The following is a 23,828-nucleotide window of genomic DNA, read 5'->3' as shown; positions in this document are numbered from 1 at the left end:
CGCCTTCTTAACAACCCGATCAACTTGGGTGGTAACTTTGAGGGATCTATAGATGTGAACCCCAAGATCCCTCTGTTCCTCTACCCTGCCAAGGATCCTGCCTTTAACCCTGTAATCGACATTAAAATTTGACCTTCCAAAATGAATCACTTCACACTTTTCCCGGTTGAACTTGATCTGCCACTTCTCAGCCCTGCTGTGTGTCCTGTCAATGTCCGGTTGCAACCTACAACAGCCCTCCACACTATCCACAACTCCACTAACCTTCGTGTCAACGGCAAACTTACTAAACCACCTTTCCACTTCCTCATCCAAGTCATTTATAAAAATCACAAAGAGCAGAGGTCCCAGAACCGATCCCTGCAGAACACCACTGGTCATTGAGCTTCAGGCTGAATACTTTCCATCTACTATCACCCTCTGTCTTCTATCGGCCAGCCAATACTGTATCCTATGCCTCCTTACTTTCTGAATGAGCCTATCATGTGGAACCTTATCAAACACCTTGCTAAAGTCTGTATACCCCACGTCTGCTGCTCTACCTTCATCAATGTGTTTTGTCACATCCTCAAAGAATTCAGTAAGGCTTGTGAGGCATGACCTGCCTCTCCAAAGCCATGCTAGCTATCTCTAATCAAGCTATGCTTTCCCAAATAATCATAAATCCTGTCTCTCAGAATCTTCTCCAGTAATTTACCCATAACCGATGTAAGACTGACTGGTCTGTAATTCCCAGGGTTATCTCTATCCCTTTTCTTGATCAGGGGAATAATATTTGCCATCCTGTGATCTGGCGCTACTCCAGTGGACAGTGAGGACTCCAAAGACGCAGCAATCTCTTGCCATGCTTCCCGTAGTAACTTTGAGTATATCCCATCTGGCCCAGGGTGCTTATCTATCCTTCCATTTTTCAAAATTTCCAGCACATCCTCCTTCTTAACATCAACTTGTTCAAGCATATCAGCCTGTTTCACACAGCCCTCACAAATGACAAGGTCCCTCTCACTAGTAAATACTGAAGCAAAGTATTCATTAAGGACCACCCTACTCCTCCAACTCCAGGCACAAGTTCCCTCCACTATCCCTGATCGGCCCGACCCTTACTCTGGCTATCCTCCTGTTCCTTACGTATGAATGCCTTGGGGTTTTCCTTAATCCTACCTGCTAAGACTTTTTCATGCCCCCTTCTAGCTCTCCTAAGTCCATTCTTCAGTTCCTCCCTAGCTACCTTGTAACACTCTAAAGCCCTGTATGATCCTTGCCTCCTCAACCTTAAGTAAGCTTCCTTCTTCCTCTTGACGGAATGTTCCACATCTTTTGTCATCCACGGTTCCTTCACCCTCTCATCCCTTCCTTGTCTCAGTGGGACAAACCTATCCAGAACTCATAGCAAGTGCTCCCTAAATAACCTCCACATTTCTGTCCTGCATTTCCCTGAGAACATCTGTTCCCAGTTTATTCTCCAGAGTTTCTGCCTAATAGCATTGTACTCCCACCCCCCCCCCAATTAAATATTTTCCCATACCGTCTGTTCCTGTCCCTCTCCATGACTATAGTAAAAGTCAGGGAGTTGTGATCATGAACTCACAACCCGCTGAGTAAAGAATCTACCCCTAACATCTGTCCTATACCAACCACCCCTTAATTTAAAGCTGTGTCCCCTAGTAACAGCTGACTCCATTAACTGAAATGCTCTCCCACTGAGAAATCTGACACCTGACCTGGTTCGTTGCCAAGCACCAAATCCAATATGGCCTCCCCTCTCATTGGCCTTTCTACATATTGAGTCAGGAATCCTTCCTGGACAGACATGATAAAATCTGTTCCAACCAAATCATTTGCACTAATCCACTTTCAATCAATATTAAGGAAGTTAAAGGTACCCATGACAACAACCCTGTTACTTCTGTATCTTTCCAAAATCTGCATCTCAATCTGCTCCTCGGTCTCTGTTGTTATTGGGGATCTATAGAAAACTCCCAATAAAGTGACCGTTCCTTTCCTGCTTCTGACTTCCACCTGTACTGACTCTGTAGACAAACTCTTGACGACCTCCCTTTCTGCAACTGTGATACTACCCCTGATTACCACCTTCCCTATTCCTTTTGATACATCTAAACCCCAGAACATCCAACAACCATTCCTGCCCCATTGATACCCAAGTCTCTGTAATGGTCACAACATCATAGCTCCAAACACTGATCCGTGCTCTAAGATCATAACCCTTATTCCTGACACGTCTTGCGTTAAAATAGATATATCTATCCTTCCTCACAGACTCTCTGCACGCTGATTCTGCCTGTTCACCAGCTACCCCATCCTCTGAGCCATAGTTCCGGTACCCATCCTGCCAAACTAGTTTAAACTCTCCTGAAGAGCTTTAACAAACCTCCCACCCAGGATATTGGTACCATCCAGCTCAGGTGCAACCCATTCTCCTTGTACAAGTCCCATCTTCCCCAGAAGCTATCCCAGTGATCCATATATCTGAAGCCCTCCCTCCTACACCAGCTCTGCAGCCATATGTTCAACTGAGGAAGAATGGAAGAAAAAGGATTTGGAACCCTTGTTCTTTCCTACCTTAGTTGTTTCTCCTAGAATGGTGCCAATTTTATTCCATTAAGTTCAATGACTGCAGACTTCACCATATATGGAGCACAGTTCATTTGGCCCCCTATTTATTTTCAGATCCGGCTGGGCCACATCATAAGACATATGAGTGGAAGTAAGGCCATTTGGCCCATCGAGTCCACCCCACCATTCAATCATATCTGGTGGGCATTTCAATGCCACTTACCCGCACTCTCCCCATATCCCTTAATTCCTTGTGAGATCAAGAATTTATCAATCTCTGCCTTGAAGACATTTAACGTCCCAGCCTCCACTGCACTCCATGGCAATGAATTCCACAGGCCCACCATTCTCTGGCTGAAGAAATGTCTCCTCATTTCCATTCTAAATTGACCCTGTCTAATTCTAAGGCTGTGCCCATGGGTCCTAGTATCCCTGCCTAACGGAAACAACTTCCCAGCGCCCACCCTTTCTAAGCCATGCATTATCTTGTAAGTTTCTATTAGCTCTCCCCTCAACCTTCCAAACTCTAATGAATACAATCCCAGGATCCTCAGCCATTAATTGTATGTTAGGCCTACCATTCCAGGGACCATCCATGTGAATCTCGGCTGGACATGCTCCAGTGCCAGTATATCCTTCCTGAGGTGTGGGGTTCAGACTTGAACACCATATTCTAAATGGAGCCTAGCTAGAGCTTTATGACGTCTCAGTAGCACATCCCTGCTTCTAACCATCTTGAGTAAATGACAATACATTTGCTTTCTTAATCACAGACTCAACCTGCAAGTAAACCTTTAGAGAAACCTGGACTAGCACACCCAGATCCCTTTGTACTTCAGCTTTATGAATTTTCTCGCTGTTTAGAAAATAGTCCATGCCTGTATTCTTTTTTCCAAAAGCCAAGACCATGCATTTGCTCATGTTGAATTTCATCAGCCACATCTTGGATCACTCTCCTAAACTGTCTAAATCTTTCTGCAGCCACCCCACCACCTCAGAATTACCTGCCTGTCCACCTAATTTCGTATCATCAGCAAACTTCGCCAGAATGCCCCCAGTCCCCTCATCCAGATCATTAATATATAAAGTGACCAGCTGTGGCCCCAACACTGAACCCTGCGGGACACCTCTCGTCACCAGCTGCCATTCTGAAAAAGAACCTTTTATCCCAACTCTCTGCCTTCTGTCAGACAGTCAATCCCCAATCCATGCCAGTAGCTCACCTCGAACACCATGGGCCCACACCTTACTCAGCAGCCTCCCGTGAGGTGCCTCATCAAAGGCCTTTTGGAAATCTAGGTAGATAACATCCACTGGGTTTCCCTGGGTCTAACCTAACTGTTACCTCTTCAAAGAATTCTAACAGGTTTGTCAGGCACGACCTCCCCTTACTAAATCCATGCTGACTTGTTCTAATCCAACCCTGCACTTCCAAGAATTTAGAAATCTCATCCTTAACGATGAATTCTAGAGTTTTACCTACAATCGAGGTTTGGTTAATCAGCTGATCGTAGCTCAGTGTTAATATGTTGCTGCTGAGTTTTGTTGGTAAATGCTTTGGAGGGAAGTGAACTGTGATAGGAAACCAATGGGATGGTCAGCAGGTTTCTCCATCTGACATGGTTTCCATTTGTTTACAGGTTGGTGGTCCTGGATGAAGATGAAGAACCTGAACCTGTTGCAGGTAAAGGATTGAACATAGAACATAGAAAAGACAGCGCAGTACAGGCCCTTCGGCCCTCGATGTTGCGCCGAACAAAGTCTACCTAACCTACACTAGCCCAATAACCTCCATATGCTTATCCAATGCCCGTTTAAATGACCATAAAGAAGGAGAGTTCACCACTGCTACTGGCAGGGCATTCCATGAACTCACAACCCGCTGAGTAAAGAATCTACCCCTAACATCTGTCCTATACCAACCACCCCTTAATTTAAAGCTGTGTCCCCTAGTAACAGCTGACTCCATTAACTGAAAAACGTTCTCAGTGTCCACCCTATCTAAACCCCTAATCATCTTGTACACCTCTATCAAATCTCCCCTAAACCTTCTTTTCTCCAATGAGAACAGCCCCAAGTGCCTCAGCCTTTCCTCATACGATCTTCCTACCATGCCAGGCAACATCCTCGTAAACCTCCTCTGCACTCGTTCCAATGCCTCCACATCCTTCCTACAGTATGGCGACCAAAACTGCACACAATACTCCAGATGAGGCCGCACCAGAGTCTTATACAACTGCAACATGACCCCAGGACTCTGGAACTCAATTCCTCTACCAATAAAGCCCAGTACACCATATGCCTTCTTCACAGCACTATTTACCTGGGTGGCAACTTTCAGAGATCTGTATACATGGACACCAAGATCCCTCTGCTCATCCACACTACCAAGTCGCCTACCATTAGCCCAATAATCCATCTTCTTGTTACTCCTACCAAAGTGAATGACTTCACACTTAGCTACATTGAACTCCATTTGCCACCTTTCTGCCCAGCTCTGCAACTTATCTATATCCCGCTGTAACCTGCCACATCCTTCTTCGCTGTCCACAACTCCACCGACTTTCGTGTCATCCGCAAACTTGCTAACCCAGCTTTCAAGCCCCTCCCCTAGATCATTTATAAAGATGACAAACAGCAATGGTCCCAAAACAGACCCTTGTGGAACACCGCTAGTAACTGCACTCCAAGATGAACCTATTCCATCAACTACTACCCTCAGTCTCCTTCCAGCCAGCCAATTCCTAATCCAAACCTCCAATGCACCCTCAATGCCATACCTCCGTAGTTTTTGCATTAGCCTACCATGGGGTACCTTATCGAACGCCTTGCTAAAATCCATATACACCACATCTTCTGCTTTACCCTCGTCCACCTCCTTGGTCACCTTCTCAAAGAACTCAATAAGGTTTGTGAGGCACGACCTGCCCTTCACAAAACCATGCTGACTATCCTTGATCACATTATTCCTATCCAGATGTTCATAAATCCTATCCCTTACAATTCTCTCTAAGACTTTGCCCACAACAGAAGTGAGACTCACTGGCCTATAGTTACTCGGGCTATCCCTACTCCCCTTCTTGAACAAGGGGACCACATTCGCTATCCTCCAGTCTTCTGGCACTATTCCCGTAGACAATGACGGCATAAAAATCAAGGCCAATGGCTCTGTTATCTCCTCCCTAGCTTCCCAGAGGATCCTAAGATAAATGCCATCAGGCCCAGGGGACTTATCTATTTTCATCCTTTCCAGTATTCCCCAGACCTCTTCCCTACATACCTCAAGGCCATCCATTCTAATCACTTGTGACTCAATATTCACATCAGCAATAATGTCCTGTTCCTGAGTGAATACTGACGAAAAGTATTGATTTAGTGTCTCTCCAATCTCCTCCGCCTCCACGCACAACTTCCCACTACTATCCTTGACTGGACCGATACCTACCCTAGTCATCCTTTTATTCCTGACATACCTATAGAAAGCCTTTGGGTTTTCCCTAATCCTACCAACTAAGGACTTTTCATGTCCCCTTCTCGCTGCTCTTAGCTCTCTCTTTAGATCCTTCCTGGCTACCTTATAACTCTCAATCGCCCCAACTGAACCTTCACGCCTCATCTTTACATAGGCCGTCTTCTTCCCTTTCACAAGGGATTCCAATTCCTTATTAAACCACGGCTCCCTCACAAGACCCTTTACTCCCTGCCTGACTGGTACATACTTACCAAGGACACCCAATAGCTGTTCCTTGAACAATCTCCACATATCATTTGTGTTCTTCCCTTGAAGCCTATTTTTCCAATCCACGCATCCTAAGTCATGCCTCACCGCATCATAATTTCCCAGCCCCCAGCTATAACTCTTGCCCTGCAGTGCACACTTATCCCTCTCCATCACTAAAGTAAAAGTCACCGAGTTGTGGTCACTGTCCCCGAAGTGCTCACCTACCTCCAAGTCTAACACCTGGCCTGGTTCATTACCTAGAACCAAATCCAGTATGGCCTCACCTCTTGTTGGCCTGTCTACATATTGTGTCAGGAAACCCTCCTGCACACATTGAACAAACACCGACCCATCTAACGAACTCGAGCTATAGCTTTCCCAGTCAATATCTGGGAAGTTAAAGTCCCCCATAACAACCACCCTACTACTTTCACTCTTCTCCTGAATCATCCTCGCAATACTTTCCTCTACTTCTCTCGGACTATTGGGAGGCCTGTAGAAAACTCCTAACAGGGTGACCTCACCTTTCCTATTTCTAACCTCAGCCCAAACTACCTCAGATGGCAAGCCTTCCACCATCGTCCTTTCCACCGCTGTAATACTATCCTTGACCAGCAATGCCACACCACCCCCTCTTTTACCACCATCTCTGACCCTGCTAAAACATTTAAACCCTGGAACCTGCAACAGCCATTCCTGCCCCTGTTCTACCCACGTCTCTGTAATGGCCATAACATCGAAGTCCCAGGTACCAACCCACGCTGCAAGTTCACCTACCTTATTCCTTATACTTCTGGCATTGAAGTATACACACTTCAAGCCACCTTTCTGTTTACAGGCACCCTCCTTCGAGATCGATGCCTTGTTCCTAACCTCCCTACACTCAAGGTCCTGTACCATAAAGCTACAGTCCTGGTTCCCATGCCCTTGCAGAGTTAGTTTAAACCCTCCCAAAGAGCACTAGCAAACCTCCCCCCAAGGATACTGATGCCCTTCAGGTTCAGGTGTAGACCATTCTGTTTATAGAGGTCCCACCTTCCCCAGAAAGAACCCCAGTTGTCCAGAAACCGGAATCCCTCCCTCCTGCACCATCCCTGTAGCCACGCATTTAACTGTTCTCTCTCCCTATTCCTCGACTCTCTATCACGTGGCACGGGTAACAAACCAGAGACAACAACTCTGTTCGTTCTAGCTCTGAGCTTCCAACCTAGCTCCCTGAAAGCCTGCCTGACATCCTCACCCCTCTTCCTACCTATGTTGTTGGTGCCAACGTGGACCACGATCTGGGGCTGCTCCCCCTCCCCCTTAAGGACCCGGAAAACACGATCAGAGACATCACGTACCCTTGCACCTGGGAGGCAACATACCAATCGTGAGTCTCTGTCGCCCCCACAAAACCGCCTATCTGTGCCCCTCACTATTGAGTCCCCAAGAACTATCGCTCTACCTTTCTCCACCCTTCCCTTCTGAGCAACGGGGCCAGGCTCCGTGCCAGAGGCCTGAACCTCGTTGCTTACCCCTGGTAAGTCGTTCCCCCCACAAGTATCCAAAACGGTATACTTGTTCTTGAGGGGAATGACCACAGGGGGTCCCTGCACTGGCTGCTTCCTCCCACTCCCCCTCACTGTCACCCATCTCTCTATAACTTTCGGAGTAACTACTTCCCTAAAGCTCTGATCTATGACCACCTCTGCCTCCCGAATGATCCGGAGTTCATCCAACTCCAGCTCCAGTTCCCTAACACGGTCTTGGAGGAGCTGGAGATGGGTGCACTTCTTGCAAGTGTAATCAGCAGGGATGCTAATGGCTTCCCTCACCTCATACATGTTGCAAGAGGAACATTGCACTGCCTTCGCTGCCATCCCTCTAAAAGGTAAACTTTAAAAACTAGATCTAAAGAAACAAACAAGCAAAATGCAGCACTTACCTGCTTACCACAACAGGTCTTATTATTAGGTTAGAGGAGGAGGGCGGGCGGGAGGCTCTACCCCTGTAGTGCCTCGGGTTCCTCACCTGCGCGCTTATATAAGAAAAAAACCATTCCCAGGTAACCTAGCGCGACACCAGCTTCCGGGTCCGCTAGGCGCTTAAAAAAACTTTAAATTTTAACTGTTAAAAAACACTAACTGGACTATACCCGCGACTTCAATAAACACCACCAGACAGCCGTTACCTGCTCCGCCGAGAGAGTGAGAGGACCTTGCAGCCACCATCAAATTTCAGCACTACCTGAGGGGAATTTAACTTTCCATCCAAAGTATTCCCTCACCACTAATCTGGGGAAAAAAAAACAAATGCTCATATCCCATCCTGTCTGCAGATGGGAATTACAGATTCTTGATTTATTCATTTTCTTGGAATGCTACAGGGGCCAAAGCTAGAGAACCAGCATCAAAACCAGGAGGGAGACTGATGCTAAAATGTAACTCCACTGTCCTGGTGTATATGCTACACCCAAGCTTCACCTTGTCCTATCCTTTCTCTCCTGCCCCCAAACTCCAAATGGATTCATCTTGTGCACCTCAACTACTTCTCATGACAGAGAGTTCCTCCTTGTTGTCAGTTTCTGAGTAAACGTTTTACTTAGTTCTCTGACCAGATTGGCAGTGCCAAGTGTGGCTAATCCCGAGTGAAGAGTCTGATTTTATTCCCCAGTGTAGCCAAGATCCCTTATTAGATCATACTGAGGGTTCAGAAAAGGAGACTTGTTTTCCTTCATTCTTGGGATGTGGGCGTCATTGACTGACCAGGATTTAAAGCCCATCCCTAATTGCAGCTTGAGAAGGTGGTGGTGGTGATATTGAGTTCTTGCAGCCCATGTGCTATAGGTCGGCAAGGAATTCCTAGATTTTAATCCAGCGACAGTGAAGGAATGGCGATACATTTCCAAATCAGGATGGTGAGTGGTTTGCAGTGGAACTAGAAACCAAGAGCACATTGGTGGCCCTAATCATTACAGGAGCACTGGGTGATACCATGGATATGGGCACCCTACGACATTCAAATTCTCTTTAGAACTTTTTTCTTCCACTTCTCAGCCATCAACTGGCTAAACCAGCAGGCTGGCCAGCTGCCAGGCAAGAAAACCGATCAGCATGGAGCTGCAGTCAGGAATGTCCCACGTACTGCACTCGGCTGTGAAAAGTCACTTTTCTGTTACTGGGGAGGGAGACCGTCACCATGAAGTCTGTCTCTCCATTTCTACCTGCTGCTACAATGAGGTCAATTAAGTCAGCATCAAATACGATTGAAACGTGGTGTGTACCTCAACACTCAGCAAAGCACAGAGACTGCATTAAGCTGACATTGCGATGGACTAGGAAGGCACCATCCAATCAGGATCGGATCGGATCTGCCAAATGGACATCTGTTGAGACAGCAGCAGAGTTCTCATGTAACTGAGAAGTAGCCAAGTTGTCCTCCAGCAGTAAAATTGTATTGTTTTGATTAATTATAGCTTCTATTGTTGAACTATTATAGCTGATTTAGCAATGCTGATGTGTTATCAAGTGTTTTAAGGGATTAGATAGTAATTCAAGGTATTGAGCAGCAAGACGATGCTTCAGGCCTTACTCAGATCATATTGGGTGTGTCAGCATTCTTTACTCATCCATAGCCCATAGGTTAGTCTCCCAATTGAAATTGGTTTCTTAGCAAGGCTGAGCAGATCTGCATCACTTTGATGCAAGGAGAGAGAGAGACCAGTTCAGTTATCCTGATGATTGTGGAATGAAGTTGATGCAAGTATGGCCTTGTATTGGGGGAATGCACGCTTATTTTTATCAATTGTTTATTTTTCGGTTGTAAAGTATTGTGTCTTCTAGCCTCATTTTGTGCTGCTCCACACTAACAGGGGGCGAGAGTGAAGTACCAGTGAACACTTCCGACCAGGATGGTACGCAATTAGCTGCAGAACTGGAACAGTCTAGCAACACGCAGCTCGATGAGATGGGTAAAATCCATGTGCATGCTTACCTTTACTTTGGTGATGGTTAGATCTATTATCCAAAACTCGAATAATCAAACAAAATTTGTATTAGATGTTGTATTTCATGTGGGCACCACGTGGTGCAGGTTGATTTATTTTTCATTTATCCATGTGATGAAGGTATTCCATCCCTAATTGCCCAGAAGATAGTTAAGAGCCAACCCTATTGCTGTTGGTCTAGAGTCACATGGAGGCCAGACCGAGTAAGGATGGCAGATTTCCTTCCCTGAAGGATATCAGTGAACCAGATGGGTTTTTCCAACAATCAGTGATGATTGCATCATCACCATTAGGATATGTTTTGTAATTCCACATCTTTAGTGACATAGAGTCATAGAGATGTACAGCATGGAAACGGATCCTTCGGTCCAACCCGTCCATGCCGACCAGATATCCCAACCCAATCTTGTCCCACCGGCCAGCAACTGGCTCATATCCCTCTCAACCCTTCCTATTCATATACACGTCCAGATGCCTTTTAAATGTTATTATTGTACCAGCCTCCACCACCTTCTCTGGCAGCTCATTCCATACACACACCACCCTCTGCACAAAAAGGTTGCCCCTTCGTCCCTTTTAAATCTTTCCCCTCTCACCTTAAAGCTATGCCCTTTAGTTTTGGACTCCTATATCTGGGGAAAAGACCTTGGCTAGTTCACCATGATTTTATGTAGGACCTTCTATAAGGCCACCCCTCATCCTCCGATGCTCCTGGGGAAATAGCCTGAGTCTATTTAGCGTCTCCTTATATAACCGTCTCACCCTTGCAACATACTTGTAAATATTTGTTTGAACCCTCCTCACTTACCTAAAGCTTCACAACATTCTTCCTATAGCAGGGAGACCAGAATTGACACATTATTCCAGTAGTGACCTAACCAGTGTCCCGCAAGAGTGTTTTGCAGTTGTTGAAAGATTCATAGCCTCTCACCTTCTTTTGTTGTCACAATATTTGCATGGCCAGTCCAGTTCAGTTTCTGATCAGTGGTAATTCTTGGGATGTTGAGAGTTGGAGGTTCAATGATGGTAAGGCAATGGTTAGATTCTCTCTTATTTGTTGTGGTCATTGCCTGGCACATGTGTGATATGTATTTTAATTTGCAATTGTCAACTTAAACTGGTTAGAAGCAGTTTACTAAGCTCCTTCTAAGGTGTGGTAGTCATAGAATTTGATCCGCTGCTCAGAGATTCAGAGTTTATAACTCCTGCATAGCGAGTTGCAAAATGTAATCACTAAATTCGATAGTCTGTGGGTTGACACCAAAAATAACAGCCAGATTACTGACAAGATGCGGCCTATCCAGGAGGTTTTAAGGGGAAGGAGTTGGCAGACCTACTGGGTTTTTCTACAAGTGATCAAAGCTTTGTGCTTGATATTTAAGTATCTCCGTTGTAAGGCAATAAATATCCAAATCCAGAAACCAAACCTTTAAAAATGTCAGAAGTCACATGACACCAGGTTGTAATCCAACAGGTTTATTTGAAATCACAAGCTTCCGAAGTGCTGCCCCTTGGTCAGGTGAAGTGGAGGGAAGCACATAGGCACAGAACTTACAGGCAGAGAGGTCATTGCAAGATAATTCCAGGTAATTAAGCGTGTCACAAGGTCATATAAATGGCGTGAGTTGAGCATCGACAGGCTGAGTATCAAGTCTCTGCAGATGATCAAAAGTTTCAAACAGTGAGAATAAAGTAGATGAAAGTGAGGACTGCAGATGCTGGTGTTTAGAGTCAAGATCAGAGTGGTGCTGGAAAAGCACAGCAGGTCAGGCAGTATCCGAGGAGCAGAGAATCGATATTTCGGGCAGGAGCCCTTCATCAGGAATGGTGATGTGTGAGTAAAGTGTCAACAGCCAAATAACATAAAGTGATGAGCCATGAGGCAGAGAGATGATTACAAAATATCAAAAATAAGATGGTGCTTGTGACAAACCAAGTGGCTGGAATGACACGATAGGTATAAGAGTCACATAGAGTCATAGAGATGTACAGCATGGAAACAGACCCTTTGGTCCAACCCGTCCATGCCGACCAGATATCCCAACCCAATCTAGTCTCACCTGCCAAAACCTGACCCATATCCCTCCAAACCCTTCCTTTTCATATGTCCATCCAAATGCCTTTTAAATGTTGCAATTGTACCAGCCTCCACCACTTCCTCTGGCAGCTCATTCCATACCCATACCACCCTCTGTGTGAAAAGATTGTCCCTCAGGTCTCTTTTATATCTTTCCCCTCTCACCCTAAACCTATGCCCTCTAATTCTGGACTCCCCCACCCCAGGGAAAAGACTTTGCCTGTTTATCCTATCCATGCCCCTCATAATTTTATAATCCTCTATAAGGTCACCCCTCAGCCTCCGACGCTCCAGGGAAAACAGCCCCATATGACAAGGGCCTGCTCCAGTCCAACACTGACAACTCCACATCATTAAAATAATGTACAGGGCAATCAAAAATGTTAATGGCAGTATGAACATGCTACCTCAGCATTTCTTACTATAAATTACTGGGACAGATAGTTGTATCAAATAATTCCCACTTTGAATGTTCCAATTTTGGTGACGTGACTGGAGTTCCAGTTACTTTCCCAGAATGAATAAGCACCAATATGTACGTCACTTGGAATGTTTCGTGAGAACATCCGTTCATATAGGATCTTCAACACAGTAAAATGTACTAAGACCCTTCTTAGGAATATCAGCAAGTAACGAATAAGATCGAGCCACACAGGGAAGCTGATTGAAACTTGGTTTTAGATAGAAGGCACAATTACGAATGAGAATGGCTGGGGAGGGGTGAGCAGGTAGAGGTATGGAGATCTCCGAGATAGTGAGGCTGGCAAATAGGGCTGAGTGAGGCCAAAGAAGGATTTGAATAAAAGGATGGGAATAATTTTCACACCTTCCTGAAGTAATGTGGCACAGAAAACTGAAAGGTAAGCCATTTTAATAACAGGGTAGGTTAAACCACCTTGCCGGTCACTTGCTTCAAGTCGTGATTGCCCCCAAGTCTGTCTGTTCGGATACCCAGTGGATGATAACATTGGCAGGGCGTGTAAATTGCAGTTACTAGGAAAGATTAGATAGGCTGTGTTAATCAGAACAGAGGAGTCTGAAGGGTATTGTAAATGAAGTGTTCAAATACGGATACAGGGAACAGGGAATTCCTGTTTTCCCTAGGAGAGAGGTCACTTACATGGGGATACAGGTGACTGGTTTGAGAAATAGAAAGTGCAGCACAGAAACAGGCCTTTTAGCCCTCCAGATCTCTGCTGCCTTTAATGCCATCTGTTCATATGTGAACCATGTTCCTCCATTCCCTACCCATTCATCTGGTCTGTCTAAATGCCTCTTAAACTCAGCTATCATATCTGCTTCTATCACCTCCTGTGACAGTGTGGTTCAGGCACCTACCACCCTGTGTACAAAAAGCTTTCCTAACACATTTCCATTAAACCTTCGGCCCCTCTCACTGTAAACCAGTATCCATTAGTATTTGACGTTTCTATCCTGTGAAAAAGACACGCTATCCATGCCCCTCATAATTTTAAACACTTCTATCAGGTTACCTGTCAGCCTCCAATGCTCTAGTAAAATCAATCCAAGTTTGTCCAACGTCTTCTTACAACTAATATACTCCAATCCAGGCAACATCCTGATAAGCCTCTTTTGCAGCCTCTCCAATGCGTTCACTGCCTTCCTATAATGTGGGAACTGCACACAATAATCTACATGGGCCCCAACTAAAATCTTCCACAGCTCCAACATGACTTGCCAACTCAACTGTTGAAGGCAAGCTTCTTTACCACCTTATCCACTGGTGTTGCCAACTTTGGGGAGATATAGAGTTGGAGCAAAGATACCTCTGTATATCAGTCAGTACTGCTGAGGGTCATATCATTTACTATGTATTTTTCTTCTGCATTTGGCCTCCCAAAATGCATCAGCTCACACTTGTCCAGATTAAACTCCATCCATGTCTATGAATGTCTACACTGACCCGATGAAACTCCCACCCAAGTACAATTTGAGTTTTAATTAACCCCAACAACATTTTTTTGCCCCTTGTTTTTTATCTCCACTGTTGCAGGATCCACATGATTATTTTACAAGCAAATAGTGTTCCTCACTTCTTTACTAATGCTACCCCATCTGTCTTCCCTTTTTATCTGTCCTATCTCTGCAGGTTCAGTTCCCACCCTCAGTAACCCTGCAGCCATATCACCATAATTGTAAATATGTCATAATAGTTTATCTACATACACTGCTGATTTATGTACCCTTACTGTGAATGCTCCACGCAATAAGACACATAGCTATTAGACTTGTCTTTTTAACCTTATTCGTCACCTTAGCTTTGATTAGATTAGATTACTTACAGTGTGGAAACAGGCCCTTCGGCCCAACAAGTCCACACCAACCCGCCGAAGCACAACCCACCCATACCCCTACATTCACCCCTTACCTAACACTACGGGCAATTTAGCATGGCCAATTCACCTAACCTGCACATCTTTGGACTGTGGGAGGAAACCGGAGCACCCGGAGGAAACCCACGCAGACACGGGGAGAACGCGCAAACTCCACACAGTCAGTTGCCTGAGGCGGGAATTGAACCCGGGTCTCAGGCGCTGTGAGGCAGCAGTGCTAACCACTGTGCCACCATGCCGCCCATAAAACTATAGATTAGATTACTTACAGTGTGGAAACAGGCCCTTCGGCCCAACAAGACCACACCGACCCACCGAAGCGCAACCCACCCATACCCCTACCCCTAACACAATGGGCAATTTAGCATGGCCAATTCACTTAACCTGCACGTTTTTGGACTGTGGGAGGAAACCCACGCAGACACGGGGAGAACGTGCAAACTCCACACAGTCAGTCGCCTGAGTCGGGAATTGAACCCGGATCTCTGGCGCTGTGAGGCAGCAGTGCTAACCACTGTGCCACCGTGCCGCCCAATTTATTTTGCAATGTGGTCCCATTTGTTTCTTATCCTTCCTTTTTGGTCTGTCTACCATCCTTGCTTTTTAACCTTTCTGCCTTTTCTTTCTGCCTTTGTTTCTCCATCTTCTGTCACCTTGCTCAGGTTTCCACCCCTGCCTTTCTAGTTTAAACTCTTCCACCAGCAGGAGCAAACCCCTGTTACCTGTACTGTTTTGTTTAAAAGGTTCAGTGTGCAACCTGCAGCCCAATGACTATGTAAGGGGTAAGCATGTGTGTCAATGATCTGTGAAATCCGAGGCATTTGGCCTACAGGGTCAGTGGGAATCCCACCAGTGCACAGTGAATTAACTAAATTCTTCTACTGACCGTGCAGTTTTCTTTTGGAGTTTTGCATTTTCAATAATTTTATGTTTTACATTGGCTGCCTCAGTTTCATTTGGTTAAGTCTAGGACACTACAGCTTGTACATATATCATTGAAAGGAGAAAACTTGATCTGTACGTGCAACGGTCAGATATTTGGGAAAAGTTCCCAATGTTTTCTAATGCATCATGAATTCTATCAATGTCTGTATATTTTAATTTAGTAGCTCAACTCAATTCATTTTGCAACTTCTGACACACTTGAACAGAGTGCTGGAATCAGAGGGCACTGATTATTACTGAGAAGTTTCTACCAATAACTTACACAGCTTAAATACCATCAAACACAGCAGGCTTTCAAATATCCTGAGAATGTAAAATTGAAGGATTACAGAGGACATGAGCAGAGGCCTTTTCGCCCAGAGGTGGTTGGATGTCTGGAATTCACTGCCAGGTTTGGGGGTTGAAGTGAAAACCCTCAATTCATTTAAAAGGAACCTGGATTTACACCTGCAGAACTGGAACCTGCAACTTACAGACTCAGAAGCTGGGAGGTGAGATTAGAATGTTATTCAGCCAGCCCAGGCATGATGGCCTCTACCTGTGATGTAATCTTTCTGTAGTTCTACACTAATAGGAGATGGGTATTTTCCCAAATCAGTTGTTGCTCTCTTTCACCCTCAAGCCAGTATTCCCCCTTCCCTGCCTTATATTTACTGTTAGATTATAGGCACTTGGTAACCTTCAATCTGACTGGCTGAGAATTTGGCAACTTTACTGACTAGGTGTCTCTGAAATAAAGTTGAAGAAATGTAGGGAAAGAAAGTTTGGCCTAGAATACACAGGCATTTACTTATCATATTTGTATTACTCCATATACCGAAGCATCATTAGGTAGAATAGTCAGTTAGCGAGTTTTGAAAGATTTGTAGCTCAGATTGAGGTTCTGGATGTAGGTTTGCTCACTGAGCTGGAAGGTTCATTTCCAGATGTTTCGTCACCCTACATCTTCAGTGGGCCTCAGGCAAAGCACTGTTGATAATTCCTGCTTTCTATTTATATGTTTGGGTTTCTTTGGGTTGGTGATGTCATTTCCTGTGGTGAAGTCACTTCCTGTTCCTTTTCTCAGGGGGTGGTAGATGGGGTCTAACTCGATGTGTTTGTTGGTAGAGTTCCGGTTGGAATAGTCAGTTGTCTAGATCTCTGTCCTCTTGAGATCCAGGGACAGAGTGACCTACTGATCCCCAGAATTCTGAAGGGTTTTGATAGGCTAGATGCTGAAAGATTGTTTTGTTGGTTTGGGGAAATCTGAAACTTAGGATAAGAATTTAGTCGTGGCCTCGTGGTATCATGGCTAGACAATTAATCCAACGACTCAGGTAATGTTCTGGGGACTCAGGTTCAAATCGCACCATGGTAGATGATAAATTTAAATTCCGTAAAAACCTGGAATTCAGTGTCTAATGACAAATGCCATGTAGGGAAGGAAACTGTTACCCTTACTAGGTCTGATACCTGGCACAGCATGGTGGCTCAGTAGTTAGCATTGCTGCCTCACAACACAAGGCACGCAGGTTCAATTCTAACCTCAGTGACAGTCGATGTCTAGTTTGCACATTTTTTTCTTTCGTCTGCGTGGGCTTTCCTCCAGGTGCTCCAGTTTCCTCCCACATGGTGGATTAGTCATGGGTAGTGCAGGGTTACAGGGATAGGGTAGGGGATTGAGTCTGGGTGGGATGCTCTTCGGAGAGTCAATGAGGACTTGTTGGGCCAAGTGGCCCAGTTCCACGCAGTAGGGATTCTGTGATTCTGGCCTACAAGTGCCCTCTGGGCAACTAAGGATAGGCAGTAAATGCTGGCCTCGTTAACATTTTTTTAAAAAGGGGGCTGATCATTTAAGTCCTGCACTCTCTGCCACACAAAGGTGTGAACTCTCCACTACTCAATATATTTAACTTGGGGATAGAAAGTGTTTTGGTCTCTTGGGGAATCAAGGCTGATGGGGGCAGTAAGTTGAAACCTAAGGTCAGCCATGATAGTATTGAATGATTGAGCGATCTTGAGTGGCAGACTGGCCTACTCCTTGTATTCCTTCTGATTCTGTGTGCAGGAGTGAGCAGAATTGGATGGACTGAATAATTTGCTCCCCACAAGAAATACACTCTTTCCTTGATGGTTGAATGTCTGCAGCGAATGGCTGAGTCACACAAGCCAGGAAGCAATCCTTTTTATCCCCAGTTACTGCCGAGCAGTAGAGTCACAGGGCCCAGAACAGACCCTAAGGTCCACCTTGTCTGCGTTGACCAGATATCCCAACTTAACTTAGACCCATTTGCCAGCATTTGGACCATATCCTTCTAAACCCTTCCTATTCATATACCCATCCAGATGCCTTTTAAATGTTGTAGTTGTACCAGCCTCCACCACTTCCTCTGGTAGCTAAGTCCATACACACACCACCCTCTGCGTGAAAAGGTTACCCCTCCGGTCTTTTTTAAATATTTCCCCTCTCATCTTAAATCTATAACCTCTCATTTTGGACTCTGCCACCCCAGGGAAAAGACCTTGAGCTATTCATCCTATCCATGCCCCTCTCAATTTTATAAACCTCTATAAGGTCACCCCTCAACCTCCAGCGCTCTAGGAAAAATAGCCTCAGCCTATTCTGCCTCCCTGAATAACTCAAGGCTATTGGACCTAACAAAGAAAGTTTCTACCTCCCTTCCTCCTGTGCTCTCTGCTTCGATCCGCCTCTGCTCCTTATCTCATTCTCTGCTGAGCTGTATCCAGACAGATCTTTGTCCCGATCTTTATACTTTCAGCTCTTTCTTCATGTTTCCTGCCAGGGAGACAATAGATAAAAAGTGCTTGCTGTTAACACACTGTCAGGAGGTGCCCCAGATTTATTGTCTTATATCCATATTTCCTTATTAAGTCCTAATTCTGATAGCTGGCCCAGTGGCGAGGTCAGAATGGGCCAATGCTGGAACTGACAGAACTGCTTCCACTATTCACTGGCAAAGCAACTCAGGCCAGAGGAATTCTTCAGAACAGTTAGTACCAGGTCTCAACTCGTTTCGAAGGCTTTTGTTGGATTTAAATTGGAGTAAAGTATCCTGCACAAAATAAATAGTGTGCCTGACTCCACAGCAGTGGACTGTCACTCACTCAAAGACTTTGATTTGGTCAGGTGAATTGGCCATGCAAAATTGCCCGTAGAGTTAGGTAAGGGGTAAATATAGGGGTATGGGTGGGTTGTGCTTCGGCGGGTCGGTGTGGACTTGTTGGGCCGAAGGGCCTGTTTCCACACTGTAAGTAATCTAATCTAATAACAAATGGAACCTTGCCATTTTAGTCTCTGAATGGAAGGGTGTTGTTACATTTTTAGGGTTGGGGAAGAGGAAGCATAGCTGCTCCCACCCAGTGTGTGCTTGGAAACCTCCTCCAGCCATGTGCTGGGAGTCAGCAATGGCAAAGAGCCTGTAAACTCCAGGAAACTCCACTTGGGGCGACACGGTGGCTCAGTGGTTAGCACTGCTGCCTCACAGCGCCAGGCACCCGGGTTCAGTCCTAGCCTCAGGCTAGAGTGTGGAGTTTGCACATTCTCCCTGTGTGCTTCGGTTTCCTCCCACAGTCCAAAGATGTGCAGGTCAGGTGAATTGGCCATGCTAAATTGCCCATAGTGTTCAGGGATTAGTCAGGCATAAAGGTAGAGGGATGGGGAATGGGTTTAGGTGGGATACTCTTCGGAGGGTCGGTGTGGACTTGTTGGGCCGAAGGGCCTGTTTCCACACTGTAGGGAATCTTAAAAAAAATCCCAATGATGTGCCCACTCTGCTCCAAAGTGGGCACTTCATTGCCGTTCATTGGTTAGCTCTTGCTGCTGGCCAACCAGACTTCCTATTCTGCAAGTTTACTCCTGGTCCTGCCCTTAAACCTATCTCAGCAGGATGGGCGTATTTCTGTCTGGCATCGTAAAAATCTTGTAATACCGGGACTGTACAGATTATCGATCCCCAATTTATGTAAATCAGTACTGCTCTCTGGGTGTGTGCAATGCTAAACGCGCTCGACTGCTTTATCCCTGCTTATTGTGAGAAAGGGTTAGTAGATCAGCTTAAACTGCTCTACAAAGAATGATTCCACCAATGAACTTTGGAAAGCAATTAGTCACTCGCTCTGATTATTGTCATGTAACTAACCATCGTGGTGTTCTCCAGTCGGAATAATCACTTTGTGAATTTTCCTACAGTTGCACTGCTCAATTAAATCAAAAAGAAAGACAATTATAAGTAAAACTAATAGCTTCCAGAGTTCACTGGTAAAATTATTCTCTCTGTAGCAGTTTAAGATTGAGCCACAAAACACTTTCTCCCATCAAAGCTAGTCCCTCTGGAACACACTCATTTACCTCACTGACTCTCCCCTCCAAGTAATTCAATTCAATTGAAAGGAAGTTTTAAAAATCAAGAGGGAACAGAGATGCGGGGTAATGAACAGACCATCAAAATCAGGATTAAAGTGTGAAAGGATGGGGTAGAAAAAATATGCAGAAGAATACAGCAGAAATCAGAACCAGAATAAGCAATAATTGTGAAAGATTCATGCTTAAGGCTCTTTACCTGAATGTACGCTGCATCTATAACAAAACATGAGGTGACAACACAAACAGAAGTGAATATTACAGAGATGTAGTGTAGGATGATCAACTCGAGATATAAGAGATACAACATTTGTGAAGAACAGGAGGTGGGGTAGCTTTGTTAATGAAGATTTTATCAGTGCAGTGGTGATATTGATATGATAAATTGTGGTGTGGAATTAGTGTGGGTAGAAATAAGAATCGTAAGGGAAACAAGTCACGTGCGGAAATGGTCTATAGGCCCCTGAACACTTACAACACTGTAGGACAAAATATAAATTAGGAAATAGTGGAGGCAAATAAGAAAAGCACTATAATAGGTAAATTTAATCTGCATGTTGACTAGACAAGTCATGGAAGATGATTTTGTGGATTGCATCATGAATTGCTTCTCAGGTTGTCCATCTTACCCAGAAACAGGCTAGTTTAGATTTAGTAATGTGTAAAAAGAGATCTTGTAGTTAAGGATCTTCTGGGGACTAGTGATGTAGTGATCCCAAAGTGGTCAAATTTTAAGTTGTTTGAGGGAGAGTAATTCAGGTCTCAAACCATTGCCCTCGATTTAAATAAGGGTAAACACAGAGATATGAAGAAGAGTTGTCCAAAGTGGGAAAGTCAGTGGAACAAAAGTGGCAAATAATTCAGCCAATGTTTGGTTATGCTCAACAAAAAGCTTATTCCAGTCAAAAAGGATAACTTGCTGAGAAGGATGAACCACGCATGGTTAACAAAGGAGGTCCAGGAGAGTATCCAGGCAAAAGCTAAGCCATGCAAAGTGGCAAAAAACTAGTGGTAGACCCCAGGATTGGGAATGCTTTAGGAACCAGCAGCAGGTGACTAAAAACAAAATGGGAGAAAATTGGAAGCAAATTGGCAGAAAATACCAAAGCAAACAGCAACAGCTTCCCCAGGTGTATACAAAGAGAGCCACCAATGTGCTTGTAGGAGCTTGGAAGATGCCAATTATTTCCCATTTGCAGATAATTGAAACCAATATTTTGCAGTCTTCATAGTTGAGGACATTATAAACATCTCAAAGCTAACATAGGGAAGGTGCTAATGGGAGTAAAGGTCTTGTAACAACCTGTATCTCAAGAATAACGTGTTTGACAAGTCACCAGGACCTGATGGCCTGCACCCAATGGTTTTACAGGAAGTGCCTGCAGAGGTGGTGTGTAGGTATTAGTCAGTCTATTCCAGAACTCACTAGATTCCAGAGATATTCCAGCAGATTAGTGATTTTTCCCCCTGCGTGGTACTCCTGTTCAAGAAGGGATAGAGACAGAAAGGCAGGAAACTATAGGCCAGTTAACCAAACAGCTGTCATGGGGAAAAAGCTGGCGTCCATTACTAAGGAAGAAATAGTAGGCCAAGTTGAGGTAATCGAACAAAATTAACATGGTTTGGTGAAAGGGATTGTCAATATTTGTCAAATTTGCTAAAGTTCTTTCAGGAACTGGTAGATGAAATGTGTTTGGATTTTTAGAAGGTGTTTGATAAAGTACGCATGGAAGATAGGTTCAAGATAGAGCTCACAGTATTGAGGGCAATGTTTTAGCATGGATCGAGAATTGGTTATAGAGTCATAGAGATATACAGCATGGAAACAGACTCTTTGGTCCAACTCGTCCAAATATTCTAACCTAATCTACTCCCACCTGCCAGTACCCAGCCCGTTTCCTTCCAAACCCTTCCTATTCATATACCCATCCAAATGCCTCTTAAATATTGCAATTGTATTAGCCTCCACCACTTCCTCTGGCAGCTCATTCCACACACACCACCCTCTGCATGAAAACCTTCCTTAGGTGTCTTTTATATCTTTCCCCTCTCACCCTAAACCTATGCTCTCTAGTTATGGAAAAGACTTTGTCAATTTATCTTATCCATACCCTTCATGATTTATAAACCTCTTTAAGGTCATCCCTCAGTCCCTGATGCTCCAGGGAAAAGCCCCAGCCTATTCAGCCTGTCCCTATAACTCAAATCCTCCAACCCTGGCAACATCCTTGTAAATCTTTTCTGAACCTTTTCAAGTTTCACAACAAGGAGACCAGAACTGCATGCAGTATTCCAACAGTGGCCTAACCAATGTCCTGTACAGCCGCAACATGACCTCCCAACTCCTGTACTCAATACTCTGACCAACAAAGGAAAGCATACCAAACGCCGCCTTCACTATCCCATCTACTTGCGACTCTACTTTGAAGGAGCTATGAACCTGCATTCCAAGCTCTTTGTTTAGCAACACTTCCTAGGACCTTACCATTAAGTGTATAAGTTTTGCTAAGATTTGCTTTCCCAAAATGTAGCACCTCGCATTTATCTAAATTAAACTCCATCTGCCACCCATTGGCCCATGTGATCGAGATCCTGCTGTCCACGACACCTCCAATTTTGGTGTCACCTGCAAACATACCAACTAGACCTCCCATGTTCACATTCAAATCATTTATATAAATGATGAAAAGTAGTGGACCCAGCATCGATCCTTGTGGCACTTCACTGGTCACAGGCCTCCAGTCTGAAAACAAACCTTCACCATAACCCTCCGTCCTCTACCTTCAAGCCAGTTCTGTCTCCAAATGGTTAGTTCTCTCTGTAGGTTGAGTCAGGATTAATGGATATTCCGGTGAAGAGCCAAAAGGATCAGTCCTAGGACCTCAATTATTTACTGTTTATGTAATTGACTTGAAGGAGGGGGCAGAGTGCAATGTATCCAAAAAAGACCAAAAGGAATCTGAAACGTACACAGATATTGCTGGGAAATCTCAGCAGGTCTGGCAGCATCTGTGGACAGAATTCAGACTTAATGTTTCACTCTGGTGACTCCTTTTCAGAACTCTTCTGAAGAAGGGTCACTGGACCAGAAATGTTAACCCTGGTTTCTCTCCACAGATACAACCAGACCCTGTTGGGATTTTCCATCAATTTCTGGTAATGTATCCAATTTTGTTGATAATTCAACAGTAGTTGAGAGGGCATGGTGTGATGAGAACATAAGAAGGTTGAGAGTGGTCAAAACTCTAACTGATAGAGCTTAAGGTAGGAAAGAGTGAGGTCATGTACTTCTGCAGAAAGAGTCAAAAGGCAGATAATTATTTAACTGGACAGGGGATCTGTAAGTTCACCTGCATGAACACACCAAACATTAATAATCAGGTGCAGCAAATAATTAAGAAGATAAATGAAATTTTTGTCTTTTTCTTTTCCAAGGGGGTCAGAGTTTAAAAATAGGGAAGTCTTGTTCCACCTGCAGGGAGTGAGGCACTAAAAAAATAATTCCAGAGTAAGGGAATATTCATTTAAAATTGAGAAATAAAGGAAATACTTTGCCTGGAGGCGAGTGAATGTCTGAAATTCTTTACCTCAAAGAGTTGTGGAGGCTAATTCAACGGGAAGTATTGAAAAAGGAGTAGATTGATTTGTGAAACATCAGAGTGTTGAATCTATTGAAAGCTCATGTGAAATAAGATTTGAGGCCAATATGAGATCAGTCCTGATTGTACATTACCGTTGGCAATGATCTTTATGTGTATGTGAGAAACATGAGAATGACGAGAACGAGGGTAGGTCCAATCAAAGACATT

The 23,828-nt window shown here is 44.6% G+C and overlaps 1 protein-coding gene across 2 annotated transcripts in view; it reads left to right on the top strand.

Moving 5' to 3' along the window:
* ical1 (islet cell autoantigen 1-like) overlaps positions 1-23,828 on the top strand; it is a 127,258-nt gene that overhangs the window by 91,144 nt on the left and 12,286 nt on the right. For both annotated transcript variants that reach the window (XM_060827669.1, XM_060827670.1), the window contains exons 10-11: positions 4,215-4,258; positions 10,149-10,247. In XM_060827669.1, the coding sequence (XP_060683652.1) occupies positions 4,215-4,258; positions 10,149-10,247 (143 nt within the window). The remainder of the gene's footprint in view (positions 1-4,214; positions 4,259-10,148; positions 10,248-23,828) is intronic.

This window comes from Hemiscyllium ocellatum, chromosome 7 (genome assembly GCF_020745735.1).
Source record: "Hemiscyllium ocellatum isolate sHemOce1 chromosome 7, sHemOce1.pat.X.cur, whole genome shotgun sequence".
Taxonomy (NCBI): domain Eukaryota; kingdom Metazoa; phylum Chordata; class Chondrichthyes; order Orectolobiformes; family Hemiscylliidae; genus Hemiscyllium; species Hemiscyllium ocellatum.
The sequence above is the reverse complement of the archived record's forward strand: the minus strand, read 5'-3'. Positions and strand labels throughout refer to the sequence as shown.